This window comes from Somniosus microcephalus, chromosome 20, assembly GCF_052327205.1.
Source record: "Somniosus microcephalus isolate GS21.2 chromosome 20, FLI_Smic_1.0, whole genome shotgun sequence".
NCBI lineage: Eukaryota > Metazoa > Chordata > Chondrichthyes > Squaliformes > Somniosidae > Somniosus > Somniosus microcephalus.
Window position 1 is genome coordinate 44,138,961 of NC_141006.1, and position 15,279 is coordinate 44,154,239.

The window sequence follows — 15,279 nt, forward strand, 5'->3', positions numbered from 1 at the left end:
GCCCTACCTTGAAATTTTTGTTTTCCCTTTTAAAACCTATTACATACTCTGCTTCCACCATTTTTGATGGGACATTCCATGTTCTAAAACCTCTGCATCAAAACAAATCCTCTCGCTGCACTCAGTCAATTTATGCCCTCTAAGTTACCAATTCACCGACCAGCGGAAACAGTTTTTCCTTATTTATCAAAGCTCTTCATAACTAAATACTTATCAGATCTCCTCCTGTTCTCATGCAAAGAGCCTCAGCTCATCTCATTTCCCCTCATAACGGAAGCCCCTTATCTAATGCGTATTTGAATTTCTGTAAAATTTCTAAGGAAGTGAGTGCAGTGAACGGGGCTTTTGCAATATATCAGGGTTGGGGTTAGTTGAAGTTTTTAAACACTGTACAGTAGAAACAGCAGATGGTGCAATTGCAGTGCAAGTTCCTGTTACAGCACATCCAAAAATAGCCAATTGTATAACATCACATATTAACAATAGCGATGAGACCCATTACTGATTATGAGTCATTTCCAGTGACAACCATGGGGTACACTGAGCAAAATTGAACAGCCTTGGGCCCTACGATTAATAAACCACTCTCCACAGAACCATACCACAGACGTTTACAGCACAGAAGTAGGCCATTTGGCCCATTATGGCAGTGCCAGGTTTTTTGCTGGAACAATCCAAATGTAACCCGACTGCCCTGTTCTCTTCCCATAGCTTTGTATCCTCTTCTGCTTTAAATATTTATCCTATTTTGTTGTTTATGGGGCCTTGCTGTATACAAATGAGCTGCTGCGCTTGACTACACAAGCAATTATAAAGTGCTTTGTGCCATCCTGAGGCAATAAGGTGCTATATATATACAAATTTGTTCTTTTTTCTGCACAGATCTACCAGAATAAAGGCATTAGGTGTGTGTGTGTGTGTGTGTGTGTGTGTGTGTGTGTGTCAGCAATAAATCAAAATCCCCTATTTAAGGGAGGGTGGTAGGGGACACAAAGAGAAGGGAAGGTCAAGGAGGAGAAGGGGGAAAAAATCTTAGGCTCCATTGATGCACACTAACCATAAAATGAGACTGTTACATCTGATTCATGCTATTCCTGAATTAGGAATTGTCTTGCAATATTGAGGAAGAGAAGATGGGCAACAAGACCAAGAGCATTTTGTTTCACGGCACCTTACTCCAAGAGAATTGTTCAAATCCCAGGGGCCACACCATGGAAATATATTGAAAAATGGTCAGTATTGTTTCAACAGGATCATGTCCACAACCTCACGATTTCAAGAAATTGTTTTGTGATTAGCCCAGTATTAATTAACCCAATTATTTGGTACAGTGTGTGCAACTGACCATCACAGTTCCATTCATATCTGACAAAGCCAGTTGCTACTAAGTGTGCATTCTCCAGCATTGACCATTTCTCTTAGATGGGCATGTTTTTTATTTTCTAAAATTGAAACCACCTGTTAAGTGATAAAGTTCATTGCATGCTTAATAAAGCCATGCAAACTGCCACAAACCAGACACGCTCCCATTCAGATTATGGTCTTTTTCTCTTCCACCATTTGGGGTAGTTTGTTTCAGTTACTACATTCCTGCTCTCAAATTCACTACCCACTTCCCTCCTCCTTGCCATCTCCACCCTCGCTTTCAAAAACCTGATCTGTGATCATGCTTTAGGCTCCCATCTCTCTCTCACTCCATGCTCTGTCCTACCTCATCACTTTCCTTCTCACTGTAAAGTGGTTTGGAGACCTATTGCATAAGGAACACTATATAAATGCAAATTGTTATTCAAAACTGCCTAGAACTATAATTAATCTTTTAATTCCGGAGCCAATGCAGCTTTAAACTCAACCAGTTTCAACCTTACAGGTAGATTATTTCATGCGTTCTTGGTTAGAGATACAGAAAACTGGGACACTTACAGTCTTGCTCCATGAAAGCCCAGTGGTGTGGTTTGCTTTGATGTATGCTTGAAGTGCCGTCCAAAAGCCTATATAGGCCTTAACCCATTCCACATGCCTTTTATCACTGAAATTAAAAAAGTTAGTCATTTGTTAAAATATCACCTTCTACAAGCTTCTCCTTCCTTCTATTTCCCCTCTCTCTGTGCATCGCTCACTCTGTATACCTCAAGGTCAGACTCTCAGTCCATCTCACCTATTATGTCAGGGAGGCAAGAGGCAGGCAGGGGGTTTGAGCTGGGAAGGAATTTATGGCAGAGGAGAGGGGCACCAAAGCATGGACTGGGAGCCAGCTGGTTTTTCCATCACTGTCACGCTGCATCTAGTGTCGTGTCCGGACCAATACTGGTGAGCCCTGGAGTTGCTGCTGCAGTGGGTGTGGTTGAGAATAAATGCCAGTCTGAGCCGAGGAATTAAAATTCTCAAGTGGGAAAAAATTAAGTAAAGACTGATGATTCTGGATAACTTCTTGTTTACTGTGGTTGCAGATGGACCCTGCCTTTCCTTTGTTGCTTAGCAACATATTTGTGATTTTGCATCATTACTCGAGGCAGTTGGGGATGGTTCACCAAAACGCCCTCTTTCCACCCTTGTTGCCCCCACATCTAGTCCAATTTCAACAGTGTCATTTTCAGAACCAACTGCAGAGGCTGGTTGCAGAACAGGAGCAGGCTGGAAGCATGGGGAATGGTTCTGGTAACTACATGTGGGAGATTGAATATGGTTTGCATAGATGAATCAGATATGAGCAACGTGGAGTACCATGGGGGACACAATCCATTTGCACAGAAATTTCTTGAAACAATATACTTTTGTCTACAATCAAGAACTTAATTAAATAGTTACCTACAAAAAAAAACCTTGGAAACCCAGGCCAAAGTTTTGCTGCCATTTTGATTTCAAGATCATCTTTAAGGTTACAACTAAAAGATCAGACGATACATGCCAATTTATTTTGCTATCCTAGTATTACACCCTGTAGCATTAGATACTGAAAAGTTTTAAAATTGGAAAATTCATCTCCAGATCACCATGTGCTTGCTGTGGCCCTGCTCAGAGCTGCACTAGGTGTGGCCTCAAAGTAGGCTGGTCACCAACAACTCGGAGGTAATTGGTGGACAGAAAGAGAAAGAAGAAAAATTAGGCTTTTATGAACTGTGAGTTACAATCATTACAGGGTTATCCAAATTGATGACTGTGGATACAGAAAACATCAACTTTGAAAATCTCATTATATTCAAAATACTTCAATTAAATATGAACTGAAAATTTTGGCTGGCCTTTTTACACGGTTGGTCATGTTGAAATGTGGAAGCTATGTACAGCTTAGAAGATCTGTGGTTCTTGTTTAAATTATCAGAGACAGGGCATGTTTGAAAATTACGCAGGAGTTGTCATTATGCTAGTCTGCGGAAAATTATGTACAGAAAATTAACCTATAAAAATAATTAACATTTTCAGAGCTGATAAAACTTTCTATAAATGCAAAAGGAATCCAAGGGGAGTAATAGTAAATGGCAGTCGTACGTGTCTTTGTGGTCCTTCAGAACCCTATTGGTGTAAAACATAGCGGCATCGGTCATCTCCTTAACATAAGGACCAGGTTTGGGAGCCTAGGGAAAGAAAAGCCATCTCATTAATTTCCATGTAAAGTGCCATTGTTCTTTACAACAGGAATGCCACAATTTTACCATCCATTATGTACTTAAATTGTATAAGCCACCTTCAAGACTCCAAAAGGGAAGACCATTACCATATACAGTTCCCACCACTTACACCATCCACGCTCATCCTGGGCAGCCACCTATGTCAAGCAAATAGCGTTAACCATTTGCCATTTCCATAGGACTCAATTACAAAGACGCCGCTTAGAACGTATAAAGCCGGTCGACTATTTCGGCCAGTTGAAAATGTATTTTGCACCTCGCTAATCCCTTGTATTTACTGATTTAAAGTTCTGCTTATTTCAGGTAAAGTCTTCAAAATCAAGCCGCTTCAATCAACTGTTCACACCTTGTTAGTGCGATTACTTTAGTGATGAAATTCTTGGTATTGATATTGATTCAGATGCGTCCGCTAAATGGAGACTTCAGGCATTGTGCAGCAACCCTGTCTTTTTTAAAATAGGCACGAGAAATGTTTTCACTACGTGTAGAAAAACATCCTGATGGCCCGATGACGTTTTTGGTGCGGATCACATCAATTGGTTATGTTCGACTAAGACTTGTCGCTTCATTGCTACAATCTATGACGATCTTACTGCACACTGCATATAGCGGGTAAATTGCGTCAACACCAACACACTTGCTATAAGTGGTAGGGACTAACAACCTACTAACAAACAACATTTCCTCTAAGCTGCATGGCTGCACAGCTCTCTGCCAGTCCCACACAACCCAGGACCGGCTTTTTTAATGTTAAATTTTGCACATGCGCGAAACTGTGAATGGGCCACACAGCCAAAAAACGAGGGGGAACAGTTGCAGTTTGCTCATTGCCGTTTCTCTCCTTCAGGCTGGGCACTCTCTTTTCCATCTTGCCCACCCAATCACGTGATTCCACGAGAGTCGATCTAATCCAGGGATAGTGTCAATTTGCAATGTCAAGACTGAATGCCAAGTTGTGAACAGAAATTTACATTTTATTTTTACTTTGAAGGTGAAGCTTTAATAAATCTCCAGGTAAGTAGCTATCAAACAGTCCACATATGAAAAAGAGAGAAAGTCCCTTATCAAAAGCACAACAAAAATCATGAATGCATGCCATACCAAATTAGGTCACTGTCCTCCTGCTAACACTACTGGGCAAGACTGTTTGCTTAGTCAAACAAGTAGAATACTTACAACTGCCAACCATCCCAGGCCAGGAACGCTCTCACTAACTGCCGATAGATGATTAAACTGTTTGCTTGCACGGTTTTTCTCTCTGAAATCTTGGATCAGCAGAATTTTATTGGCGAGAGGCTGAAGTAGTTGGGTCAATTCATTCTGCAAAAATAAAGGCAGATTAACAGTGTTACCATTGCAGAAAACATTAACTTAGCATACAGCAAAATAAATAACATGGCAGCAAGTCAAATAGCGAGCGTGGGAAAAAAAATACATTATTCAAAACGTCGTGCTCACAGCATGCAGTAATCCCAGCCGCAGATAAATCTACTGTATACTGTACGACTGTGGATTCTCTGGGTCCCAGTTTGAACATTCGCTGCTCCAGAACAAGTGCAGCGTCCTTGCCAAAAAGGGAAATCAATTTACTCTCACCCCTCGGAAAAGTGCAATACTCAAGCTCGACACTAGGTGAGAAAATGCATTGCAAGGTGACTGGTCTTCAGGTTCTCTTCTCTCCCTCCTTCTCCCCACTCAGTTCCTTGTGATGACATAGCCAAGACCAGCAACAATATGGGTAATTCAAGGGCCACAAACCAGATCCCACTGAGTGCATTTAACATTAAATGCAAATGAGAAACATTGCTTGGGCTGCATGACTACAGCAAAGAAATGTACCACCACTGGTTAAAATCAGTTTTTATTCAGTTATTGGTTGAATATTTTTGTTGCATTACCTGGGATAAAATTTTAGTTTTTAAAAAAATCTATTTTGGCAACTTACAACATCAGTAATATGCAGCATTCTCATTAAAGTTGTTTCAAAATAAATTCCACTGCTGTTCATTAAATTCTCCTGAAAATGCTGTCTATAATGGGTGGGAAATTTAATAAAAAAGGCACTGTGTGGCACAAACAGTAAAAAAAAATAAACTGTTTAAAAACTCTGGTAAAGGATCAGAATGCATCTCAAAACAGCAACCATAACATTCTCATTACTATGTACAGAAACTAATTTGCAGCAGTCAACCTCCAGCAGAGCTTTCACTAATGGAGGCACAGGCTAATCCAAACAAGACTAATTAGAACAGGGTAGCAACCCACTCCAAACACCGACACTAGGACACCTCCATTATTGCCTTCTGAACAGCTTGCATTTACAGGAAATTCATTGGTTCTGCTTCAAATTCAACACTGATCCTCCCCGCCACCACCCCCCCACCCCAACCCAAATCAGGAAAGGATGTTTCTTTCCAACATTTTTTTGCTAGCTAGCTTAACAAAAACCAGCTACATTTATTAAATTTCATGAGCTATCCAATGACACTTCAGGGCTATAATTGGACCGGGGCGCAGACATGAATCAGATCGCACTTTGTCCTTTTCATATTCCCATTATAAGTTCCTAAGCCAACATTTATAATACTGTAATTACACTATTTTGTCAGTGGCAGTGCTACAATGCCACCTGGGAAGGGTGTAATTAGAATGACAAGTTTATTTAGGCAGTCTCCATTACAAATCTGGATACAGGAATTTATCATGGAAAACGTCAACAGGTTTTTAAAGTTGAAAAATAAACAACACAAATAGCATCTTTTTAAAACAAGAGTCTTCTGAGCACTAATCAAGTTGCATACGTTAGAAGATCTGCTTTTAAAGACACCTTTCTATTCTTCAGCGAATACACACTGGTGCAAGAGAATTTCACTAACTGTACAGATATTGCGTTCCTTGGTTTCATAGACACTTGCAGCACAGAAGGAGGCCATTTGGCCCGTCGTGCCTGTGCTGGCTTTTTGAAAGAGCAGTCGTGCTTGGTCCCACATCCTCACTTTTGATCCGTAACCTACAAGTTCCTCATCCTCACGTACCCGTCCAACTCCCTTTTAAAATTATTTATGGAATCAGTTTCCACCATCTTTTCAGGTTTAATTTCATCACCTGAACAAAAATCTAATGTGCACATATTTGTAAATGAAAATGCCTTTTTATCAGCATTTGTTCTAGCACAAATGCAAGACAAATCCAAGCTATAGGCAAAGTCATGTAAAGTGGAAAACTAATACTTGTTTTTAAAAAAAGCCAATTTGATGCAAACCCAAATTTGAAATACAGGAAACTTTCATTTAACCGGAGGTTAAATGTCCGGAAAGCTCCATCTACTGGCAAAATTCAGGAGCCGTTTCCTATAAGTTTTTTTACTTCTCGTTGCTTTTTTTTTTCCAGTCAGGCTCTGCAAGGTCTAGCTGAAGCTGTTGCTTAGCTACAGAGACGCTTTTAAGCTGCGGCCAACTGTTTTGAAGCTGTTGCTAAGCAACAGGGTTTGTTGATTCACACAGAGCTCAAAAGCTCCGTATGTTTTAACATTAGCGCTGGTTTCTACGGCAGTTTTGATGGTACGGCACCAGCTCGGTCCCGTCAGTGCCGGATACCAGAAAGTTTCCTGTATATAGATAAATAAATGCACAGTACTGAATCAAATCCAAACTGATGCATATATAAATTTAAACTAAGTTTATGATGGGCGTCAATGAGCCCATATTTCATTGGAAGAGCTTTGTTTGCAAAAACCATGGCTAAACACTAGGTCACTGTTCCCAACATACATAATGCAAAACTTTGTTCTGGATACTTATGCCACATTAGCACCCTTTCTCTCCTGTTACTCGTCAATAGGTCCTTTGCAGCAAGGTCCATTGTTGATTAAATTTTCATTTAGTAACTGAAGGGGAATATATCCGTTAAACTTCCAAGAAGGAACTGTAGTCATAAGGCTTAGCCAACACCATACACAGCAACAGAAGGTGAAATGTAAAAAGGAACAGATTTGTCACACCATCAAGCAGAGGCAGTTATACTGCAAATATGTATCTAATTTGCAATGAATTGTGAGCATTAGAATACTTATACAAGTTCCAGTCGTCATAACAGCTATGCTTTCTGAAAATAGTTTGTAGATGGAACTTGAACACAATTTTAACAGTATGTGAAATTTGCAATGCAGTTGCAGCAATGATAATGTATTGTACGGCCCAGTTAACCTGCAGTACAATTTATATTCTATAAATAAGGAGTACCTTTATATACTAGTGTAAAGTATAGCTCAGATTTTACAAGGTGCAGTCTACCATAATGTTGCTGATTGAAAACTGCAAAATGTTTCAACAATCAGTAATGAGCATCCCAAGTCAGATAAACCACAAAATAAATACAGGGTAAAACAGTGTCCTTTATATTTGAACTCAGAATAACACTGCAGCACCTATGCAAATATTTTGCTTCATCACAGTAGCCATACTGATGGCCCCTTTAGTGCTAAAGCAGACTGTTGTATTTTGGAGCCACCTTTTCAGAACTATTATGAGGTGACAACATTTTAGAATGCAGTTATGTAATCTAGTAGGGGATATTTTTGTTTTTTAATCAAATACATCAGGGCATGAAAGGCACTGGCAGAGGGAGACAACTGGCAGAGGGAGACTTCAGATTAGTTGCATCAGTAAGCACTTTAAGAGGTGTTTGTGACTGCAGCTCATAATTAGCAGCTATTTTTAGTCTTGTGTTACACCTCAACTAGTCTCCAGTGGGAACCTTGGCGAGGATAAACAACCAAACATTTCAGTATTACAGTTCATTTATCAGGGTTGTCACAAATTTAACAAACTAACAAACTCCAGTTACGGAATCCCCTGTAAAGTACCTATTTATTCTGACTGTCCCCCTGCTGGTGTCCCCCACACTAATGATGCAATTGACCAAAAAAAAAACACATACACTTATTCAAACTGTTTAAACTATTCATCTTTAAAGGCTTAAACCCCTCAATTTGTAATTACCTCAATAACTTCCCTCGCTCGGGAGGGTGGTAACTCATCCTGGGGTAGTACAAGAACCAGACCAAGACTGCCCAAAATCAGTTTTGCTTACCAACACTGCAGCCAGAGTAGATGGAGGGCTGGATTTAAATAGAGGTCCCAGAGGTGAAAAGAAGAACACAAGAAATAGGAGGAGTAGGCCATACGGCCCCGCGAACCTGCTTCGCTATTCAGTAAGATCATGGCTGATCTTCTACCTCAATTCCATTTTCCCGCCCTATCTCCATAGCCCTTGACTCTGTGTCCAAAAATCTATCGATCTCAGTCTTGAATATACTCAACGACTGAGCATCCACAGCTCTCTGCGGTAGAGAATTCCAATTTTAAAAATTCATTCATGGGATGCGGGCGTCGCTGGCAAGCCCAGCATTTATTGCCCATCCCTAATTGCCCTCGAGAAGGTGGTGGTGAGCCACCTTCTTCAACCACTGCAGTCCGCGTGGTGAAGGAACTCCCACTGCTGTTAAGTAGGGAGTTCCAGGATTTTGACCCAGCGACTATGAAGGTACAGCGATATATTTCCAAGTCGGGATGGTGCGTGACGCGGAGGGGAACTTGGAGGTGGCGATGTTCCCATGTGCCTGCTGCCCTTGACCTTCTAGATGGTAGAGGTTGCGGACTTGGAGGTGCTGCCGAAGAAGCCTTGGCGAGTTGCTGCAGTGCATCTTGTAGATGGTACACACTGCAGACATAGTGCGCCGGTGGTGGAGGGAGTGAATATTTAAGGTGGTGGATGGGGTCCAATCAAGCTTTGTCCTGGATGGTGTTGAGCTTCTTGAGTGTTGTTGGAGCTGCACTCATCCAGGCAAGTGAAGAGTATTCCATCACACTCCTGACTTGTGCCTTACAGATCGTGGAAAGGCGTCGGGGAGTCACTCGCTGCAGAATACTCAGCCTCTGACCTGCTCTTGTAGCCACAGTATTTATGTGGCTGGTCCAGTTAGGTTCTGGTCAATAGTAACCCCCAGAATGTAGATGGTGGGGGATTTGATGATGGTAATGCTGTTGAATGTCAAGGGTAGATGGTTAGACTTTCGCTTGTTGGAGATGGTCATTGCCTGGCACTTGTGTACTGCAAATATTACTTGCCACTCATCAGCCCAAGACGGAATGTTGTCCAGGTCTTGCTGTATGCAGGCACGGACTGCTTCATTATCTGAGGAGTTGCAGGGTAGCGTATCTCAGGATCCATGAAAAGTTTATTGGGCCTTCTCCACCATGCATAAATGAAGAGATGTACAAGCAGTAGAAGCACAGGTAGTGTGTTCAGTTAGTATTTTTCTGCTTCAACAAACATTTGGGAAACACTTACTTAAACAAGTTCAACAGAAGCAGTGAATGCAATCTGCATTTACTTTTAAGATCTCCCCCATTTATGTTTCCAAACACCATCCTTGGCCAAGGTGGCCTGTTACTAAACATCTGGAATGGTGGTTGAGTCAGCTGCTAAATAATATGCAACAGAGGGAAAATAAACTTGCACTTATACAGCATATTGCACGTCCTTAGAATGTCCCAAAGCGCTTCACAGCCAATGAAGCACTTTTTGAAGTGTTGTAATGCAAGAACCGCAGCAGCCAATTTGCGCACAGCAAGGTGACAATGACTAGATATTCTGTTTTAGTGATGTTGGTTGAGGGGTAAGTATTGGCCAGAACACTGGGGAGAGCTCTTCTGCAAAATAGTACCATGGGGTCTTTTACACCTATTCGAGAGGGCAAATGTTTAACGCCTCATCCGAAAGGCGGCACCTTAGACAGTGCAGCACTCCCTCAGTACTGCACTGGAGTGTCAGCCTAGATTTTGTGCTCAAGTCTCTGGAGTGAGACTTGAGCTGACACCCAACATAAGCCTCTGCATTATTCTCAATGTCCCCAGCCTATATTTGCCCCTCCTTGATTGCAGAGAGAGCGAGATCTTTAAATAATGGTGTGGGGTGCACCCAAGCAAACTTTCACTATTTCTCTACTGGATGCACACAGCATCATCAAATCATGTTCAAAACTAATCCAAATGGCTTGTTATAAAATCATTTCATACAATTTGTAAGTGATAAATGCAAGATATTACAAAACCATGAAAATAAATGAAAATATAATTATTGGATCTGAAAAACAATCTGCCAGTTACAGGAGACAAATTTCTAGATTTGCAAGATTACCCCAAGCAGATACAACACCCATCAGTACTATCTACCTACCATTGGAGGCTGCTGGCATTGGGAGGCAGTCACCAGGAATGCTCTCTTCACCTTCAGAGCTTCAGTCATCATGTCAGCCTAAACAAATAGTAAAGCAAAAAAATACTGAATACACTACAAAATCTTATCAGACACTTAATCCTCACTTGCATAATTCCAAGTTTAGGTTCAAACATGTCGAGATGGTATTTCGGTTTGTAACGACATGTCAATTTTCTGCTATCAAATTTTACTTTGGCGCAATGTGAATGGGGACACAGATGCAAAACTGAAATCGATTATGTTTTACCATTGAACATCCCAGTTTTGCTAGTCAGTATTCCAACCACTGGCAACAATTTATTAGAAAAGATCAATCTAATGATTAATCATCCTAACATTAAACTGTCTTCATTGCCATTAGTCTGTGTGGAGTTTGCACATTCTCCCCGTGTTTGCGTGGGTTTTCTCCGGGTGCTCTGGTTTCCTCCCACAGTCCAAAGATGCGCGGGTTAGGTTGATTGGCCATGATAAAAATTGGCCCTTAGTGTTAGGGGGGATTAAATACGTGGGGTTACGGGGATAGGGCTTGGGTGGGATGGCTGTCGGTGTAGGGACCGGGTGCTAGGGTTTGGATGATCAGCCATGATCTCGTTAAATGGCGGAGCAGGCTCGAAGGGCCGAATGGCCTACTCCTGCTCCTATCTTCTATGTTTCTATTAGAAGAGGAAAGGTTTACAAAGTACTTTCATGCACAGTTGCTTCAAAGGCAAGGTTTATAACTATTTTCTAGATACTAGACCATTCACAATGCCCAGGGAAGGGTCCCACTGGCCTGATTGAACAGACTACTCAGCTCACCAACAGCCAGAAAAGATGCTGACTAGTGCAATCACAGTGCTATTGCTGCACAGGCGCCAGTAAAAACTCCCATTTTCAGTTGGGTTTCAGCATCTTTGGAGACAGCAGCTTTGCCTCTTTTCAGTTATAAAGCACCTGCTGGCAGCAGTACAGGAAACTTTCTGGTATCCGGCACAGACGGGACCGACATGGTGCCGGTTCATCAAAAATTCCGGCTAACCGAACGCTATAGTAAAAGATACGGAGCTGAGAGCTCCGTATAAAGCAACAAACCCTGTTGCGTAGCTTCAGAACAATCGGCACAAGTTGCAAGCGTCTCTGTAGCTTAGCAACAGCTGCAGCTACACCCTTGCACAGCAACAAATGGAGTAAAAAAAAAAGTAATAAAAGTTACCTGAACCTACTCCATTGCCAGTTAACCGACATTTCCGGTTATTTAGGGGCCGGTTAATCGAAAGTTTCCTGTACTATAGTAAACATGAAACATTTTTGTCTATGTATCATGCTGTTTGTTCATTTCTTTGTCACTGTACATGTGGGTTTAAAAAAACAAGTTTGCTCACAGAAAGTGATGCAGCTGGTTTGGATACAAATCCAGTAAATCAATAAATAGCACTGCGCACAGTGAGTTGAAGGGTACATCGTCTAACAACAATAAAAAGTTATCACTAATAACAGAAAATGCTGGAAACACTCAGGTCAGGCAGCATCCGTGGAGCTATAAAGTGTTATCACTATACAGTCTTACTCATTTCTGTGAAGCCTCAAAGGAGCTCACATTCTTGTGCCTTGAAAAATTGCTTTAGCCAGTCAATTTTGATTAGTAAGGGCATTTCTCTCTTTTCCAATTCTCTCTTCTACCTCTCACTAGGTGGACACTTAGCCTTTCTTGCTCAAACTGAACAATCTATCTGAAACTATCAGAGACACAAGTAGGCCAGAGTAACTCAGTGGACAGTCAGCAACATATCACCAAGTAAAAGGGCCTAAGCGTCTAGTCCAGGCTACATTGCAGTTTGTCACAGCAGACAGTGCTGTAAATCTACAGAGCAATTGCTTTGATTCACTTATCCACTTACTGGTTAATATCAGTTTGCGAGATCATAGCTCCAAGTCACGGCTTAGTGAATTGTTGATTTTACCATTGTCTGAAATGGAGGTGATCACAAGGGCACATGATAACTAATAGGCAAAAAACAGCAATGAGGGTTTTCATCCACCTTTTTCCTCTCCTGAAGGTGCTGACTCAATGTGGGGTACAGTTCCACAGGCTCCAACACCGACCTGGACATCCATTATGTACAAGCTTATGTAAGCGGCCTGGTGAACTGTGGTGGTAATGGGAGCATCTTCACAGCAGCCCTCACAGAGAACATGTGAGTTTTTCCTCCCCCTCCTCTCTCATGGGTTACTAGACAGTGATTGTGAGCAGGAGCGTTGGATTGTTCACCTCCCTTGCACCAGGCTGCTTGAGACACTACTCCACTGGAGTTCAATTAACTCAATACACAAGGATTGAACCTTAGACTTTCCTAGTGTGTTGGTTCAGTACAATTTACCAACTGAGGCATCAGAGGAGAATACAGGAAACTTTGTGTTATCCGGGGGCTAAATGTCCAGCAAGCTCGAGCCACCGGCAAAAAATCAGGAGCCGTTTTATTAGGTTTTTTTTCTTCTCGTGGCTTTTTTTTCCAACAGTCAGGCTCTGCAAAGTCTCTCTGAAGCTGTTGCTAAGCGACAGAGACGCTTCCAAGGTACGGCCGACTGTTTAGAAGCTGTTGCTAAGCAACAGTGTTTGCTGCCAGATACGGAGCTCCGTATGCTTCAACATTAGCGCTGGAGTGTCCGGCAGTTTTGAGGGAACGGCAACAGCTCGGTCCCGTCGGTGCCGGATAGCACAAAGTTTCCTGTATATGAAACAAATTTTCCTCAAAGCTGATCATAACAGCTCAACCACAGTCAGTCACTTTCCTGTCTACTTCTACAAAACAAGATGCAAAATTGATAGATATGAAGATAGATCTATGGATGCCTCCCCCCTTTAATGCTCCATTATCAGGAACTATTAATGGGACGTGGCTGCCTATAATTCAACAATCACTTAAAAAAAAAAACACAAGAATTACTTACATGTTTCTCAACATCTCCACCAATCTCTTTGCTTAGTTTGTAATATGTTGCCACTGGCCCAGCAAGCAGCTCATCAAATGCCTCCACATAGGGAGCAAGCACTGTACAAAAATGAGAACACAGACCCAGTCTTAAACAAAATTATAGTGCAAATACACACACACACACACACACACACACACACACACTTAAAATGACTAGCGATCAAAGAATACACATATTACCCTACAAGGACACATGAATCTAAACAGGCAATTAAATGGCTTCCACAGGAATTTGGAATCTAAGCAAACCTTTGATTTTATCGTATTTGACCATTTAATGGGCAAGTATGCAGAAATGTAAAGTTTGAAATCTGGTTGCATTTGTTTATACAAGTTAGATTTGAATTTATACAGGAGCCAATTCAGAGGAAACTCAGTACAGTAGATGTAGCCTGTTACACCATATTCTTTACTCAAAGCACTGAATCACTGCAAAGTTTTTATCTAATAAGGACATGGAATTAGTAAGCCATTTCATCATACTGATTTTCCCATCTCAGCCGTACTCTGTTTATGACAACAGAACATGGTGTCCTCCTCAGTACTATATATGCTTCATTTTTAAAATAAAGGAAATGTCCTTCCAGTGAAAAGTTTGCTGTTAGAACATATTAACCACATCTCTACCCCACATTGAAACACTTAAATTTCTCTTCGTTTCATAGCTGCTTTTTAAAGAAGAAAATAGAAGTTAAGTCTGCCTTTCTTGCAGTCAATTACATCTGATTAATGCTGTGAGTATTTAATTAGTTGGTCTCCATCAAGATTAGTGGGGTTTTTTTTTTTTAAGTGGGGACCCTACAGACTGGCTCCATTGCTCAATCACGATGTGGTCAGTAACTGATGTCAACAGAAGCATTTCTCACTTGCTTGAACAACTTGGCAAACATATTCAACCATTGCAAAACAATGACTGAATTTCAAGTAGACATCAGAAGCAATCTCTTGCAACATGGAGAAGAGTATTTGTAGTCAGATACTCTGCACCTACTTGTGCAAAAATACTTCACAGCTGGAACGAACGCAGCAGGCTACCACCCCATTTTTCTAAGACATCAGCCTTTCATCCTTATTTTACTACTGTGCTCAATTCTCCGTTTATTTTCCACTAAACATGGACTAGCAGCACACCAGTTTCATTCACTGGAACACAAGAGTGTCTGCTCAAACATAATGTCAAGTTATTTGACTGTTTACTATGCCACAGACAATCCTACAAAAGTGTTTTGACAAAAACAAGTCACATCTATCCCACTTGCCCAGACACTGGGCGTTCTATTAATCTATTATAAATGCCTCTTAACCTCTCCTGCCTTCTATCCTATCACAGACCTTCCCTTTTGTTCTTTCATTCTCCTCCCACATTTCCCAGCCACTACACTTGCTTAAAAAGCTGT

General features: G+C 41.3%; 1 protein-coding gene across 3 annotated transcripts in view; it reads right to left on the bottom strand.

Annotated features, from left to right (window-relative positions):
• cap1 (CAP, adenylate cyclase-associated protein 1 (yeast)) overlaps positions 1-15,279 on the bottom strand; it is a 60,144-nt gene that overhangs the window by 25,502 nt on the left and 19,363 nt on the right. For all 3 annotated transcript variants that reach the window (XM_085962556.1, XM_085962555.1, XM_085962557.1), the window contains exons 3-7: positions 13,839-13,939; positions 10,869-10,946; positions 4,806-4,949; positions 3,490-3,575; positions 1,924-2,029 (exon numbers count right to left, since the gene is read on the bottom strand). In XM_085962556.1, the coding sequence (XP_085818682.1) occupies positions 1,924-2,029; positions 3,490-3,575; positions 4,806-4,949; positions 10,869-10,946; positions 13,839-13,939 (515 nt within the window). The remainder of the gene's footprint in view (positions 1-1,923; positions 2,030-3,489; positions 3,576-4,805; positions 4,950-10,868; positions 10,947-13,838; positions 13,940-15,279) is intronic.